The following is a 16,911-nucleotide window of genomic DNA, read 5'->3' on the forward strand; positions in this document are numbered from 1 at the left end:
TCCTAGTTCAAGGCAGCCAAGGGCAATGTAGGCTCAGCTGGAAAGAAAGTGTACTAGATTGCAAATAATTAGTGAATGTGTACAACAGCAAGGAAACCCCCCCACCCCATGTTTAGGTTTGGGTCTAGCAACAATAGCAATATGACTTATGGGACAGCCTCCCTAAGATGCCACGTGGCAACATTTGGCTTCCCACTTAAATGCTACTCAATTACAAGCCATTTTAAAATAACCTACTAGGCTAAAATGACTAAGGAAGGATCACCTTTGTTACAATTCCTCCCTGCCCAAAAGAAAAATTGCCTTCAAATTTGCAAGAGAAATGTAACAAAATTACAGCTCATAAAAAGAAACTCATATCTGGTCATCCAGTGGAGAAAACAGCGAATCCAGCAGCCAATGAGTCCCTCAAGGTAGGCTGGACTGCAGCAGCATCATGGGTGGAATAGGAAGAAATCACCACAGCTCCATGTAGCAAGGAAATTGACCATTCCCAAACAAGTCATCAGCTGAGCAAATATGGATATTGGTCTATGATAGAAGCTGGCTGCCATGATGACTCATCATCTGGTAATCCTTGCCATTTAATGTAGTACTCAGTATAGGATTTATTCCTGTCCTTGAATCAATGATTCTCTCAGGTATATACTGTGTTGATCCCTCCTCATCCATGGGTGGAAGCTCCTCTATAACCTGGTCTAAGGGACCCAAACACTTCTTCAAGAGAGACACATGGAAACATTGTGAATTCTTGCTGAAGGAAGAAGCTCTAATCTGTAGGCTACATTCCCAATCTTTTGTAGCACCTCATAAGGACCATAATAACGATGAGCCAACTTACTATTGGTATTTCCCTTTAATGAAGCTGATGCTAGTGGGAGAGGAATTGGTGCTGTCCTAAAGCAGCCTCATGGAGCAGTGAAAGGAAGAGAGAAGTCTGGGCATACCAAAATAGGAGCTGAAGATAGGGCAAGCTTCAAGTGCTGGAAACTCTTTTCTGCCTCAAGAGTCCATCTAAAAGAATCCTTCTTTGGAAAGTCTATAAGAGGAGCAGCTATCTTGGCAAAATGCTTTATAAACCTTCTATAGAATGAAGCAAGACCAAGAAATCCTCTGAGCTGAGTCACATTGGCTGGCTGAGGCCACCCCACAATGCATCTCACTTTATTAGGGTCCACCTTTATCCCATTGCTGCCCACAATATGACCCAAATACTCCACCTCACTAGCCATGAAGGTACACTTGCTCATCTTGGCAAAGAGTTGATGGAATCTGAGAGCTTCCAGAATCTGTCACACATGTGCAAGGTGGTCCTCCTTGGATATGCTGTAGATAAGTATGTCATCAAAGAACACCAAGGCATATTTATAAAGGTATGGCTGAAGTATCTTATTCAACAAGGCTTGAAAGGTAGCTGGGGCATTGGTGAGCCCAAATGGCATCACCTTAAATTGATACAACCCTCTTTCAGTTTTGAAAGCTGTCTTTGGCCCATCTCCTTCCCTCATCCTAATATGATGGTACCCAGATCTTAAGTCAATCTTGGTGAAGAACTTTGCCCCCTTTAATTCATCCAATAGGTCATCTATTCTAGGAATAGGGAACCTGTTCTTTATAGTAATTTTATTGAGACCCTATAATCAATGCATAACCTGTAAGACCCATCCTTCTTCTTCACCAATAGGACAGGAGATGCAAATGGAGATTGGTTATGTGTAATAGAGTCCCTGTCCAATAACTCCTGGACCTGCCTAGCAGCCTCCTCCCTCTCCACCTTAGACAACTTGTAAGGAGCCTTATTGACTGGTTTAGAACCAGCTTCAAGATTAATGGCATGATCAATGTCTCTTTTGGGTGGAAGGCAATGTGGCAAGTCAGCAAATACATCTGAGTACTGCTGTAACAGTTCCTGCATATCACGATCTTCAACCAAGAATTCATTGGAACCCTCAGACTTGGGAAAAATGGATAGCATATATGGCACACACGTATCTGAGATCCCTTTCCAATTTCCTGGAAGATATGATAGCCAGTTTAGGTGCTTCATAGCCCTTCAAATATATCTCCTTACCTTTATGGGAAAATCTCATAAACCTCTGATGGATGTCCATGGTAATCTCCCCAAGTGATTGCAGCCAATCACAACCAAGGACAATATCAATGGGCCCCATGTCCAGCATGAACAAATCTCCTTCGAAGACGTATTTTGATGACAAGTGTATTTCAGTACCTTGACAACAAGACTGCTGATAGAATACTCTCCATTAGCCACTTGTACCTGCAAGCCATGATCAATAGTGGTAGGCTGTAATCTTACTGCCTCAATAGATTTGGAATTAATGAAGCTGTGAGTACTCCCACTATCAACCAATATGTGGACTGATCTGCCCTTAATTGTCCCTTGTAGCGTACGTGTATGGGCATTATGAGACCCCAATAATGCCTCTGGAGAGATGCTGTAAGTAACAGACTGGGATCCCAAAACACCTCATCATCATCCACACACGAGTTCCCATCTGCTTCTCTGTTTTGACTACAAATCACCATCAGTTGTGGTATTAGAAACAATACACCCGCCTGGGTCGAATGGGAAAGAGGGTTCACGGTTGGAATCATGAGAAACATCATTGTCTCCATGATCATCACCTACACAGTCATGGAATTCAACCTCTGCAGTAGTGTCTTCATAAGAAGGGTCATCATCAAGCTCTAAGATCATACTCAGTTTGGCACCTGATTTGGCCTTACACATATTGCTTGGATGAATTCCATAGATGAATTTGAGCAGCCTACTACTCTCATCAATACCATGAACAAACAAGGACAATTTCCAAAACTGTTTAATATAGTTCCTCACAGAACCTTGCTGAGATAAGTCATACCATTGGCAAACAAGCTTATCTCCAGCAATAGAGGATACAAATGTCTGAAACATCTGCTCCTTAAATTCCTCCCAAGAATGAATAGTGATCCCCTCATTTTGAAGATTCCTCCACCAGGAATGAGCATAATCCTCCATGTGTAGGGCTGCAAATCTGATTTTTCTTTGATCACTTCTAGGACAGAGCAGGAAATAGTCTTCCATCTTGCTCAACCATTCGTCCAGTTCATTAGGAGTGCAGGTATCCACCTTGAACTTTGATAGAATAATCTTATCCTTGATATCCTTGTCCTGATGAGAAAGACCCTTAGCCTCAACAGATTTCACTGTTTGGATATATCGGGGAAAAGGCATTACACCCTAAGATCAGGTGGTAGAGACTTAACTGTGACATAAAACATCCACTTCATGACTGCTTTCCATAGGAGGAGTGTTTCGTGAAGGTTCCTTGTATTGGTGGACATTTGGCTGGGCAGTTCTTCTTGCAAAAGCCATGAAACCCACTGGTCTTCCATTAGTATCCTGATTAGGAACTTCATCATCATCATCAGAATCACCACAAAAATGCTCCATAGGTCTCTTCCCCTCATGTATCTGAACCTTCTTGATCTAGTCCAATTTCTTGCTGAGTGTGGAAAATGAGTTTTGCATCCTCAATGCATTTGCTTTTATTTCATCTGTAGCTTCTCTAAGTGCCTGTATTATGGGATCAAGTGGACCACCTCCTTGAGGTTCCATACCTTGAGAAGTCTGCACTAGAGAAGATTCCTTCATATTAGCTTGCTCACTGCCAGCAGGAATGTCATTTTGATCATTATCAATCATTAGGTCCTCATCCATGACAATACCCTATGATGTTATTGCATCAACCACCACTACATTCTCCATGTATGGGTCATCTTCTGCTGGTATCTTCCTCGATTGAGATCCAACTCTCTTGGGAGCCATAGAGAAGATCAAATAACAATCTAAGCACTGTTTAGAATCCAATAGTACACAAGAGCATATAAAAGCACTATTTGGGCTCAATATATCATTGTGATAGAAGGATTATTCACTGGATTGAAAGAAACTGCTAGAATACTTGGCAATTAACTGTCCTACGCTTGCAGTTGTCGAATTGCTCAGCAAGAAAATTTTTTATCATATCAAACTTTGTCAGCTGCATCCATAGAGCTGGGCGAATATATGCACTAAGGCTGACCTGAAATGGCGTGGTAAATATGAGTTTCCGCAGCAGTTCTTCTATTCCAGCCAATCGAATTTTCTCATAGCTCCTCCATTTGAGCTCAAATCTCCACGAGAGTTTAGGAGCAGCACCTAGAGGCTATGGCGACCAGAACAAGACAAATATGACGAGATTTGGTGCATTCCACTAGTAGATCGCTGACTGACTGTCAATTCCACCTGCGACTGGATTTCGATTGCAATGTGGGGTCAAAACCTAATAACTTTGTGATTCCAGCACATAGGGGAGATCGGGAGATCAAGAGCTTTCTATTGATGCCAAAAGCCCCAAAATCTGAGCACTTGGAATATTAGGGTTCCTCACAGGCTGATATGTGGCAGAGAATGATTGGGACAACTTCTGGCGATGAAATTTTGCAGAGAGGTAGCCCTTGGCCTCAAGATAGTGTGCTCCAATTTTCAGAACCAAATAACAACATTTTCCCACGAAATTTCCTAGACAAGTACTTCGATACCTATGTAGAGAAGCTAGCCTACAGCATGCTAGTTAACTATAGTTTCACAGCCTAAGTAAGCACGAATAACAGTAGATAGTGACAAAGGGAAAGGACAGCATGAAATTCATGTGCGAATTCATATTTGTACCTAGAATTACATGTAGAACCATAGCTAGTGATGGGCTGCACTAGCAATAGGCTAGGATGGAAACTTCTTAGGCTAGGATGCAAGTCCTAGTTCAAGGCAGCCAAGAGCAATGTAGGCTTAGCTGGAAAGAATGTGTACTAGATTGCAAATCATTAATGAATGTGTAAAACAGCAAGGACACCCCCCCATTTATAGGTTTGGGTCTAGCAACAATAGCAACATGACAGCAATGTCAAGGCATCTCCCTAGAAGTCCAAGGTCTCCACCTATTGTCCTTGGTCCTTGCATTGAAAGCCCCAATGAGTAGAATGATTTTGCTGCCTTTGTGTGTCCTTATAAATCACCAAGAATGGAGAGACCTGCCATCTCCCTGATGCAATCCTAGCATAATCTAATGTATGTGGAGGGAAGTAGCATGAAGCAATGTACACTTCTGGGGTCTCGGATCTCTTGAGCCGGATGATGGATCCACATATAGCTGGCATGCTCATCCGTGCTAGTAACTATAATATGTGCCTGTAGATGAGAGTAGAAGAGAACTACCACTCTTCCTGACCCCCATAAAGCACTCCATCCGGGCGGGTCTATGACTTATGAGACACCCTCCCAAGTCATGGGACAGCCTGCCTAAGATGCCACGTGGCGACATTTGGCTTCCCACTTAAATGCTACTCAATTACAAGCCATTTTAAAAGAGCCTACTAGGCTAAAATGACTAAGGATCACCTTTGTTATAGATATTGCAGCCACTACTTTTCAGATTCATGCTGGTTTTTTTTATAATATCCTCATTTACAGCAAGGATAGGCAGGAGCACATGAAGCATGTGAAGCATGTGCAGGAAATTTTCAGGATGCATCAGCTTTATGTAAAGACCAGCAAATGCACTTTTATGGCAGAGGAGGTTGAGTACCTAGGGCATATTGTGAGTAGACATGGCATTCGGCCCTCGGGTGGATCCCACAAAGGCGAAATGCATTAAAGATTGGCCACAGCCACAAAACCCCACAAGCACTTTTTTCGCAAATTTGCGAAGAGGGCAAGTTCTCTTACTGACCTCTTGAAAAAGGATGCTTTTGTGTGGTCAAAGGAAGCACAACGCAGCTTCAAAGATCTGAAATTTGCTCTCACTCATGCACCTGTTTTGGTGTGCCCTGATTTTTCACGTCCTTTCATTGTGGATGCAGATGCCAATGGCAAAAGATTGGGGGCTGTTCTTAGTCAGGAACACAAGGTGATTATTTGCCTTTGAAAGCAGGAAGTTTGATGCCAAGGAACTCAATTACGATGTTTATGATCAGGAGATGTTGGCCATCTTGCATGCTTTCAAGAAATGAAACCACTATCTGTACGAGAGCAAAATTAAGGTGAAAACAGATCATAGGACACTCAGATTTGTCCTCACAGCCAAATTTGTCATATAAGCAAAAGAGGTCGTTGGCTGCAGTTCAATCCTATGATTTTGACATTGAGTACAGAAAAGGGAAGGATAATGCGGTTGCAGATGCCTTATCCAGAATGTGAGCTTGCAATTGGTCTGCTATCTCTACCATATATTAGGAGAGGATTCATGGCATTCAGGAAGAGTATATGCAGAATTCTAAGGCAGCTCCCATATTTTCAGATTTACAGAAGCCTTCTAGGTCACCCGGAATTCAAATTGCATAATTGGCTGTTGTGGTGCAAGGATAGGATTTTTTTAGTGCCAAACTCACAATATACACACCTGGTTTTGCAAGAAATGCACTCCTCTCCCATGGCTATGCATGCGGGTGTCACTAAGAGGTATGAGAGAATCAAACAGAGCTTCATCTGGGAAGGCATATGGCGGGATGTGGTTAAGTATGTGACTGAATGCTTGCCTCACAGGATTGCCTTTTGGTGAGAGGGGATGGGACAGCATTTATGTTGTGGTGGATAGAATGACAAAACACTCCCACTTCATACCCACGAAGACCTATTATTCAACATCACAATCAGTGATAGAGATGCAAAAATTTATGGGTCACTTTTGGCAGGAGTTATTTACACTAGTGGGTACTTTGCTCACACCTAGTACTGCATACCATCCTGAGACTGATGGATAGTCGGAAAGGGTGAACAAGTGGGTGGAGGAATGCTCGATGCACTTTTGTCATGATACTCAGAAATCTTGGGAAATCTTGGGATAGATGGTTGGCACTTGCTGAATTTTGCTACAAGAGTACCAAGCATCTTTTCCATTGGCATGAGCCCGTTTTGAGGCAATGTACAGATGCAAGGTTGGAATGCCCTCTTCACTTGCAGACATGGCTGAGAAAAATCAGCAAGCACGGAATGATTTGGAAAGGATGGATGCCCTTCTGCAGTTGGCTAAAAGGAATATGCACGATGCCCAAGCCAAAGTAGAAGAAGTATGTGGATGAACATAGGAGATATTTGTCTTTCAAAGAGGGGGATTATGTGCACTTGCGTCTCCATAAGAACCATTATGCCTCGCTCAAAGGAAATACCAATACAAAGCTTGCTCATAATCATCCGCAAGGTTGGAGAGGTAGGGTATTAACTCAAGCTACCCAGTACCTCCAAGATCCATGATGTTTTCCATGTCTCCTTGCTGAAAACATGTGGGACAGCATGTGCATGTCCTACTTGAGTTGCCACCTATGGATGAGGAGGGTCATATCCTCTACGTTCATGAGCGCATTGTGGGTTTCAGAGACCGAGTACTCCGCAACACAGTATCCATTGAGTACCTCATAAGATGGAAAGGGATTCCATAGGATGAACAGTCATGGCAGTCAGAGAGTATTGTCCAAGAGTACCCCTATCTGTTACCAGGCTGATTAGCATCACTTGGATATCCCAGCACCTTTGCGTAGCAGCCAGTACATGTAATTTTGAGTGCAAAATTCTATGGGAAGCGATGGTTGTAATGAAAAGGGAAAAGGGGCTATGTTAGTGGTCTTTTAGTTGTGAATTGGGGAGGGATTATATGAGTCCCCATCCACCCTCATTTTGTACTGTAACATCTAATCCTATCTACTCCCTCCTCCTTCCTCCTATGTGCTGCCTACACTCTCTCTCCCAACCTCTATCTCTTCCCCTCACCCTTCTCTCTCTCTTCCTCTCCCTCTACCCCCTTTCCTCGATTCTCCCCCTTCCTCTCTCTCCCTTCTGCCAATTCTATCCCCTTCCTCCAATCTGGCCCTGCCTCCTTCATTGCACTTAAATGCATCATGGGCTGAACAAAAACCATGGGCAGCAGACAGAATATGGTGGAAAAAGAGAGAGATGATTTCCAGTATATCAAGTTGAGCTGGGAGTGGAAGAAAAAGGAATCACAGCATAGCATTCACACTGCCACTGAGGCCTCTGCAATAGCCGCTCAAGTCTATAAAGTTCGTAGGCTGAGAATGCGCACATGCAATCAGACAAAGCTGACTTGCTTCCATCATAATGAGCTTCATCTGCAGTCCATGACAAATCTCCAGAACAAATGCACGTCTTTGGAGATGAGACTGAGCACACAGCATGTCAGGAGGCTTTAAATGCCAAGAACAAGAAGCAGTCCTAATACTTGCAAGAAAGCATGTTTTCAGTACAGGGACAAGTATAATGAGCTCCACTGCATTACTCAAACGAGCATCTTGAGAGGTTCTTAGGGGTCCTTCATTTTTTTTGAGATGCTGCGCTGGCATCTAGTTGTGCTAGTACCTTGAGCCGTAATAAATGTTATCAAGCAAGGCATCCCTCTACTGCAAGAGGGCACGCCGCTCTCAGCAATCCATCTGTTTCAGGGCCTGCTTGCCACATTCGGCATCGAATGGCTTTCTCAGAGCCAAAAAAGTACAGAAGCTCTGTAAATAAGACACACGTAGGCATTCTGAATTGGATTCTTGCATTAGGACTTTGCATTTTAATCAGTAACCTTTCCGCTTACACAAAGCAATATTTTCTTTGTCATGCATGGAAAGACAGCCTGATTCGGCAATATCATCCACATAGACTGCTGATCCTTGTAAATCAGCGTGAAGGAAGGACCTCAGTTCCATCTCTTCATGCGTGCACCTTAGCTTGGATCTGATATTTGCCAACTAGTGTAATGGGAAGAGAAAACAAGTGCCTTCAGCACCTCCTACTCAACCCATAACCCTCAGGGGCTTGCAATACTTTGATCAGTCAAGCTTTTTATACCACTATCTGGCAAGGTCAGAAGATTGGTCTCAGTGTGTCAAGGAGCAGTTGGCTTCTCTGGACATTTGTCTACCAGTTGTAGTAATCCTGGAATCCTAGTGATTTTAACATTGACTCCATGACTTATCTCTATGGCTACTTCCTTGCTTACAGTTGCAGGGCTTTGCTGACTCACTTTAGCAGCAGTTATGTTTACTGATTAGAAATTTCCCAAGCTTGTCATCATGCATGTGACTTTCACCACTGGTTCTAATTTTACATTCCAGTCACAGAATTTTCTTCCCATTGTGGCAACCAGAACTTGCCACCTGGCATCCTAGCCCGGCCGTTTCCTCTGAAGAGAGGGTGCCATATAGCTCGACGAATCAGAATGTTCTCCATCTTTCCAGCAGGGAAAACTTCAATGCCAATTCCAACAGGAAAATGTTGCAATCGAACCTACTAAACAAACTGACTCCCAATGGCAACTCAAAATTCTGCATAGCAATAATTTTCACAAATGCAGAGCATCCAATCCTACATCTCAGTTCCAATCATCTAATGGTGTCTCCTTCTATGTCCTCGAGATTTAGAAATCAATCTTTCACAAGCCAACGAGTCTACAATTCTTTATCCCTAATGGGAACCTATTGGTTAAGCAAAATTCAAACTTTGACAGATTATCTAAGACAGGCTCCATACCTTTTGAAACGTCAAGAAGGGGAAGCTGTTGTTTGTCCTGGTAACTGAAATAAATAGATTTGACAGTTATGAACATGATTTTTGCCAGGTTATAGACACCATCTCCCAGAATCACTGCTATGGACAGAAAAACCTGCAATCAACAGTTCTCAACTAGTTTTGAAATGATTAATGCAGTTTCAGAGACACCGCATTCTGCATTGAAAGAAAACCTGGTCTTCCAATCAGAATAAAAACATGAAACTGACTAATTAACATACCTTGTATCCATAAAGGCCTGTGAAGTCATTACTGCCTAATCCATCTGGGTACCAATCTCCTGCCTTGGCACTGATGAAGGGCCACAATATGCCCCATGAAAGAATGGCTCCCAGCATCACAGAGCAATTCACGATATGAGGACAAATCATGCCCACACCGACATATGTGGCACTAAAATCAAAGTAGAACCTGTAGATGGGGTCTCCACAAGATTCAGTATCTCTCTCCTCCACATTTATAGCCACTTTATTATGCTATTTGTCAATTTGGAAATTCTATCTATCGTTTTCATTCAAGAACACTTGCCAAAATCTAGATTTTCTGGAGTCCTGTTGCACAATTTTGATGGGTTCACATGAATGCCTGGTATTTACAGTCCTTACAGAAGCCGACTGTTCACAGTAGTGTTAGAATACATACGTATTTGAATAAGCCTTCAACCCTAAAGTTGGAAAGTTGTCAAAACCACAGCTATCTCCAACCCCACTAAAAAACCACTTGAAGAAACTCCATAGAAAGCTTAAAGTAAAATACTTGCCAAGACATTTGACCTGTTGTCTGCAGAACATAAGCAAATATTAGACAGAATGGTTTCAGTAACTACAGTCATAGTTTTCTTGCACAATGATCAATTCAAAAATCAATACTTGATCCTTCCCATCAGGATGAGGTTTTTAGCATAAAGTAAATGCATGCCTGGCAACATCAGCACCCTCTGGAGTATGAAAGCTATTAATTAGGACAGCAGTTGCAGTACCACTAGGATAAATCAATTTATAGTCGATTACCATTATCTGCAAAACAAAAGCACAGCATCCATTCAATATTGTTCATTGCCATATGGGGTGTGGGTGTTCAAACAGAGCCAAATTGAACAATCACTGTTTTACTAACTGTGAAAACCTGATGCCCAACAATTTATGTTAAGCCTAAAGCTGTCAAGCACACCACATTACAATACAGCACAGAACTACTTGGTAACCCACCCATACACAGGTCTCTGCAAAAAAAGTATATACCAACTCTTTATCATGTCCTTATGCCCCTACTGCTTCGCAGCAAGCAATGCCAGTCCATAAATCCCTCTCTGTCGCTAGTTGAACATTATGGCTTCCCAAGCTTTCATAAGGCTCACTTGCAGGTCCAGCCAAAGATATGTTCTGCTGCAACAATTCAAGGCAAGTTTGGATTTTGACAAGGTTGTGTTTGTAAGTATGGCCAAGCTTGAAGAGTCCTCGAAGCTCAGCAAGCTCCACAATATCTGCTTGACGTCAACTTTCATATCATGGATGAAAAAGAATATAGTCAAACGACACAGATAAGGCAACAAGGAACAGGATCGTCATCAGGGCCAGATCTTCACTTGTTAAAAAGCATACAATCAAGGCTTTCAAGGCCAAATCTAAAGTAATATTACTCAAATACAATAGTTTCCTCCTGATGGACTCAAGAACTGGAGCAAACTGTTGAATGGGGTAGATATCCACACCTATCTGTCGCAACCCAGGTATCTACGCGTAGTCTCTCTCAATCAGCCAAGTCCCCCCCAAGTTGGGGTGTCCACATTGTTGATCCAAAATCCCAGAGATTTCGTCTGTTGCCAAGCAAAAGGTCTCTATGGCAATCCTGAAAGAGTGCAAATTCCTGGCAAAAGCATCTAGGAATACAGTGGTGTCATCTGTAAGCTCGCAGTCATGAAGTTCTTTATTGTTCCATAGTAGAATATGAAGTCTAGTAATCTCAGTCTACGATTGAAAAAGAAACTCATATCCTCTGCCACAAAGAGAAAAAGAAAGGGTGCTAGATTACAAGCTAATCTTGAAATCTGAAATCTATCTCCTCTCATCCCCTAGCTGCTATGAGCTGACCAATAAAGGAAAGAGACTCATGATCCAAGACTGTGAGACTGAATGGCATGTGGCTATGTTATGCCATGTAGACCAGATGATCCCGGTTGGGATCTTCTAGTGGGCAATGTGGCAGATCAGGTATGTCTATGGGGGTGTTCACGATAGACCCTCACCCTCACACAACCTGGCCCACCATGTGGTACGTGGCCCTTCTTGGCCTCTCGTCCCCTCAAATTGCGGGTATTGACCATTGATGATTGACAAACACATGCTCTCACCTAAATGCAAATATATACACCCATACAAACAGATGAGCAGACCTTTCTGTCAGAGCTCTGAAAAGGGCAGACAATGTGACCTTTCCCTTCCTCACAAATACATCATTTCAAGTCCAGCCTCCATCGATTGCATAGTCTAGAAGCATTCACAGGCGTTTAAAAAAGTTGAAAATATAGGTCCTAAGACTAGAATACAGCCAATTTCACATACTGGCCTTTAAGAAAAATGAATTGAAAAACAATGAAAGAGAGGTGGGGGTATGAGAGGGAGAGGGATGTGAGAAAAAATGTAGGCCACAACTTGTTACCACACTGGTTTAAATTTATGCATGTTGGCACATTGAAAATGAAGCTAACAACCAATGAAACAAAGACTATCCTGGGCGATGGCACACAAACTATCAACCCAGCCAATTCTCTGGTCAAGCAAGCTCGATAGATCACACATTCACTTTGTCTCTTGCATGCTTTTCCAAAGCCCTCAGATCCCTAGATGCTTCCTGCCACATGTCACAATTCTGAGCCCTCACTATATGCATCAGACTGCTATAATTAACATATACAAACACCCCAATATGCCGACTATGCTTACTCATACAAGGACCAAGAACACTACTACAATATATTCATGACAAAACTATTATGTACGCCCTCCACGTGAACAAACATTCCACCCACAGCATGCAACTAATATCTTCATTAAAGCCTAGAGAGAAAATATACTCAAGTTTATCCTCGTCCCCTTGCCTGCCATTGCAACAATAAGACAAGTACCTCCCTGAAGGGCTCACCAAATCAGCATCCAACTGTGATTCTGAGCTCATACTCTAGCCAGAGTTTCCAATCTCCTCACACTCCACCTCAAAATGGCCAACCTCATCCTTAAAAAGCCAAACACATGAATGACAGTTCTTTAAATGTATCTAACAATCAAAAGGGTGTATATGTTATGCTGTTAGCTCATTGGCACAATTTATGTCAAATTCAAAACAATCACATTCGAATGCTTCAAAAGAGTCTTAAGGTACATCAGAGTTGCAAGACAGTTTGGAATAGAATACAAAGGAAGCCATATCATGTTGCACAATTATTGTGAGAGTAACTATGTCAATGGGCATAACACAAGAACATCAACCCAAGGTTATGCCTTTTTCTTTAGACAAGGAGAAATTTCGTCCAACAAACAACTAACTCTTCTCCAAAAATAAAATATAGAACCCTTACCACTGAAGCATTTGAAGCAACAAGGCTTAGAAGATTATTGTCAAAATAGTTTACTTTGATGAGACAAATCCAAGCACAATATGCTATGATAATCAGCCAGCTCAAGCACCAGCAAAGAGTCTAGATATCGTTCTAGGATAAACATATTGATGTCCAAGAGCATTTCATCAAAGAGAGTGCCACTTGGTGCAACATGATGATAGCATAGATGATGTTGGACATTTTTACCAAACCACTCAAGAAAGAGCTTTCAAAAAATACCAACAAGCTCTTAGTTTGAATCAGAGGAAGGGCATTCCCATTAAAAGGAAGTAATGGACTGTAATGTTCAGTGCTTCTGTAAACCCTACAATCATCATCTTGAGGGAAAGCCACCTTCATGATGCTGACCTTGAGGGAGGGTGTTAAGGAGCAATCTCAACATCATGTGCATATGTACTAACACTTAGAGAGTGCTAAAATAGCACTAGGGTGTCTTAGCCCTAACCCTAAACCTAAATGGTCATGGGAAAGTTGCCCATAATCATTCTTTTCAACTAATACTAGTGTAAAGTTAGTCACTTGTGTGTGCACTCGCAGCCATGCCCTATCTCCTCCTCTTTCCCTCTCCCCTCTCCTTCCCTCCTACTTTGTCACTGCTGCCGTCTCACAGGAGCAAAGCCTCTACCCATTTGGAGAACCCGGAAACACTCTGTGCATAGATTGAATAGACTGCTTACATTTCACTACTTTGCATAAGATTATCAATGCTCCAAAAATCATCCTGGATTTGAGAATCCAAAACGTGGGTCTAGACTCTGTATATTGCTATGCCTTCAGCTCCTAATACATTGTACGAATCATATTGACAAGCACTTCTGCAAATTACTAACCTAGATGTCACAGGTATGGCGAATTGCTCCAAATGTCTACATTCTACCAAATTTAGAACACAACATCTAGCAATGTAAATAACAGTAAATAGCAGGATGATTCCACGTCAGCTGAATAAACTTTGTGAAAGAAGAGAAAGAAGGCTTTTGCTGCCCTTGCAGTATGAGAACTCCAGAAAAAAGACTTTTAAAATATCATACCTTCAAAATTAGAGACAATAAAGACAGAAGAGGACAAAAATGCCCAAAGAAGAGGCTTCACAATCTTGCTGCAAATTCACAGAGAAAGATAATCCGTATGTTACCCTCAGAGCAGCATTTAGCATGTCCCTGTTCTTAATTACCATTTATGAGCTGGCCATACAGTTCAAAGCTTCTTTTTTATATATGCAGCATATATCCATAGCAAATAGAAAATGTTCTACTAGGTCCTTCATTTGCAATGTCAACAATGAGCCAGTTTAACATCTGCCCCAAAAACCAGTTAGTATAGAATCTCTGGTTGCTAAGAGAAATGAAGGAAATGAATGATACCTTGCGGAGAGGAACAAGACTAAAAATGCCCAGGAAACTGACAACGAATGCAAAAGCTGTCATCCATCCTAGTGAAGGATTCTTCACATCTTGTTCTCTGTTTCCTGGATAAGAACTACCCACCAAGTTGTATGTAGTTTCATCCATGGCGAGAAGATAGGTTCCAAATCCACCTGTCACAGTTGTGAAATGTTAAAACCAGAAAGATAGCCTGCACCAGCACAATTGCATGAGCATAACCCTTCTCCTTCTCGGACAGATGATTCAGATATTTCAAAACCCTTTTTTGAGGTTGACTGCACACTCCATGGTCCAGATTCCACTCACTTGCCCATACAAAGACCGTATATTGACCTAACTCATAATACAAGATAAATCCAGTTGTGAAAATGTCAAAATCCGGAAAGATAGGGACTTTGCCTGCACCAGCACGATTGTATGAGCATAACTGCTCTTCCTTCTCGGACAGATGATTCAGATATTTAAAAAACCTTTATTCAGGTGTAGTAACTGCACACTCCATAGTCCAGATTCCACTCAATTGCTATCTTGATACCAAAATCATATACTGACCTGACTCATTATACAAGATAAATCTGATCGTTATGATCACTATCACTGATTTCAAACCATAACAAAGGGCAGGGCATAGCAAAATATATTTTGTAAGACTAAAACGTATGTATAATTTTAACATTTGAGAACTTTTTAGAAAAACAAGGATGAGAAACAAGCAATACGCAAACCTGCACGCGTGTGCTCATGGAAAGATAGAAGAATGAAACGATTGAGAAAGAAAGAGAGAAAGAGCAAGACAGCCTTTAGAAGAGAACATTAAAGTGAGAAAGAAAACTACTTAATATCCAACCAACACTTATGTTCTCATCAGTACCCAAGCATAAGCTGCCTTGTGGGTTTCAAAAGATTTCAGAATCTCTTTGAAACCTTTAATAGACTTCACAATCATGGTGACCATCATGATCTTGGCGGTTTGCATCCTCGAAACAATCTTGATATTTGCAAGTATTTTTCGGCATGACCGAAGAAATCATTCAGTTCATTATGCACCACAAAGACCAGAGCTACCATTACGCAACCCTCTCCTTCATGAAAATCCAACAACAAAGCCAGCAGTACGCCCTCCTACTAACTAGCATCTTCAGCAAACCCTATTATGACAAATAAGTCAAATGCTAACGAAAGCACAATATGGCAACTCCACGGATCTGTGTGTCCAGCTTTTACAGAGCATTATGACCTTCGAGAGTCCACGCACGTCAGGCAAGGATTATTTCTATGTGTCATTCATAGTTCTCATATTCTTTCTAGTAGTCTAAAGCTTTATATATAAGTGTGTCAACAAAGGGAGCAATGTGATCGGTCTGCTGCATTACAAAGTCATGTTAAGGAACGCCACGGTTGACCGCTATCATGGCAAGTTATTATCTGCTTATTAATAGCAAGGTAGCGCCCATGGCGCGATGACAATCCAATTTTATCTCACTCTCGCTAGGTGGAAGCGTGCCCTAACAGTAAGCTTTAGTAATACAGCCTCCGAGGACCAATTCACTTGGTTAGTACGCACTCTTTTCGCAATAATTAAGAGACTTGTCAATTATCCATTGAAATTGACTGCCCAAAAAAACCAATTTACAGGAATACCAACGGATAACCCCCTGGTCTTACCGCTGTAGGCGATCCCATAACATGCCACTACACATGTCTGAATGACCGTATTCTCCTGCCGGGTGAAAGGAGCACCAAGAAATCCCAATTTCGTAACCAGGCCCGTCCAGCTCTTCACAAAGAAGAACCCCAACAACCCAGCTGCGACATTCAACGAAGGTATGACACCCACGGTCAAGTTGAGCTTATGGGTGATGATACAAAAGACACCTCCGATGAGAGCGCCAACGACAAGACCCCGGATTGTAATCTGCTCCGACCAAGGGGGAATTTCAGAATCCTCATCAGAGGAAGTTTCGATTAAGCGATGTTCGGCCCCGTCATCCTTTGGTGAGGTCTCGAAAGACAGGAGCTGGGCATCCAAATCCATCGAAGGGAGAGCAGTAACAGGAACAGGAAACCAGCTGCGAGACTTTCACAGCGGCTTGTCAGATTCACGGATCTGAATATTCCATATGAGCTTTTGAAATTTTTATAAGCAAGCCTTCGGTGTTAGCCTGACCAACCCTGCTACATTTGTAACCCCTACCGCAATTCACACCATCTGGCGGATAGGGTTGTGTGATCGATGAGAGGTCCACACGGCATGGGCGGGGCTGCCAAGTTGGACGGAAATGTAGGGAGCTTTGTGGATA

General features: G+C 42.2%; 1 protein-coding gene across 3 annotated transcripts in view; it reads right to left on the minus strand.

Annotated features, from left to right (window-relative positions):
* LOC147896212 (putative metal-nicotianamine transporter YSL6) overlaps window positions 1–16,699 on the minus strand; it is a 28,970-nt gene extending 12,271 nt beyond the window's left edge. For 2 of the 3 annotated variants that reach the window (XM_087382855.1, XM_087382853.1), the window contains exons 1-6: window positions 16,277–16,699; window positions 14,591–14,763; window positions 10,529–10,626; window positions 10,253–10,390; window positions 9,832–10,021; window positions 9,572–9,704 (exon numbers count right to left, since the gene is read on the minus strand). In XM_087382855.1, the coding sequence (XP_087238981.1) occupies window positions 9,572–9,704; window positions 9,832–10,021; window positions 10,253–10,390; window positions 10,529–10,626; window positions 14,591–14,763; window positions 16,277–16,646 (1,102 nt within the window). In that variant the 5' untranslated portion in view covers window positions 16,647–16,699. Of the gene's footprint in view, window positions 1–9,571; window positions 9,705–9,831; window positions 10,022–10,252; window positions 10,391–10,528; window positions 10,627–12,751; window positions 13,094–14,590; window positions 14,764–16,276 lie in introns of those variants that run through there. The other variant, XM_087382856.1, reaches the window with a different exon arrangement.
* Between the last annotated feature and the right edge of the window lie 212 nt (window positions 16,700–16,911).

This window comes from Dipteris shenzhenensis, chromosome 12, assembly GCF_047967505.1.
Source record: "Dipteris shenzhenensis isolate YYH24624 ecotype China chromosome 12, Dip_SZ_1.0, whole genome shotgun sequence".
Lineage (NCBI taxonomy): Eukaryota > Viridiplantae > Streptophyta > Polypodiopsida > Gleicheniales > Dipteridaceae > Dipteris > Dipteris shenzhenensis.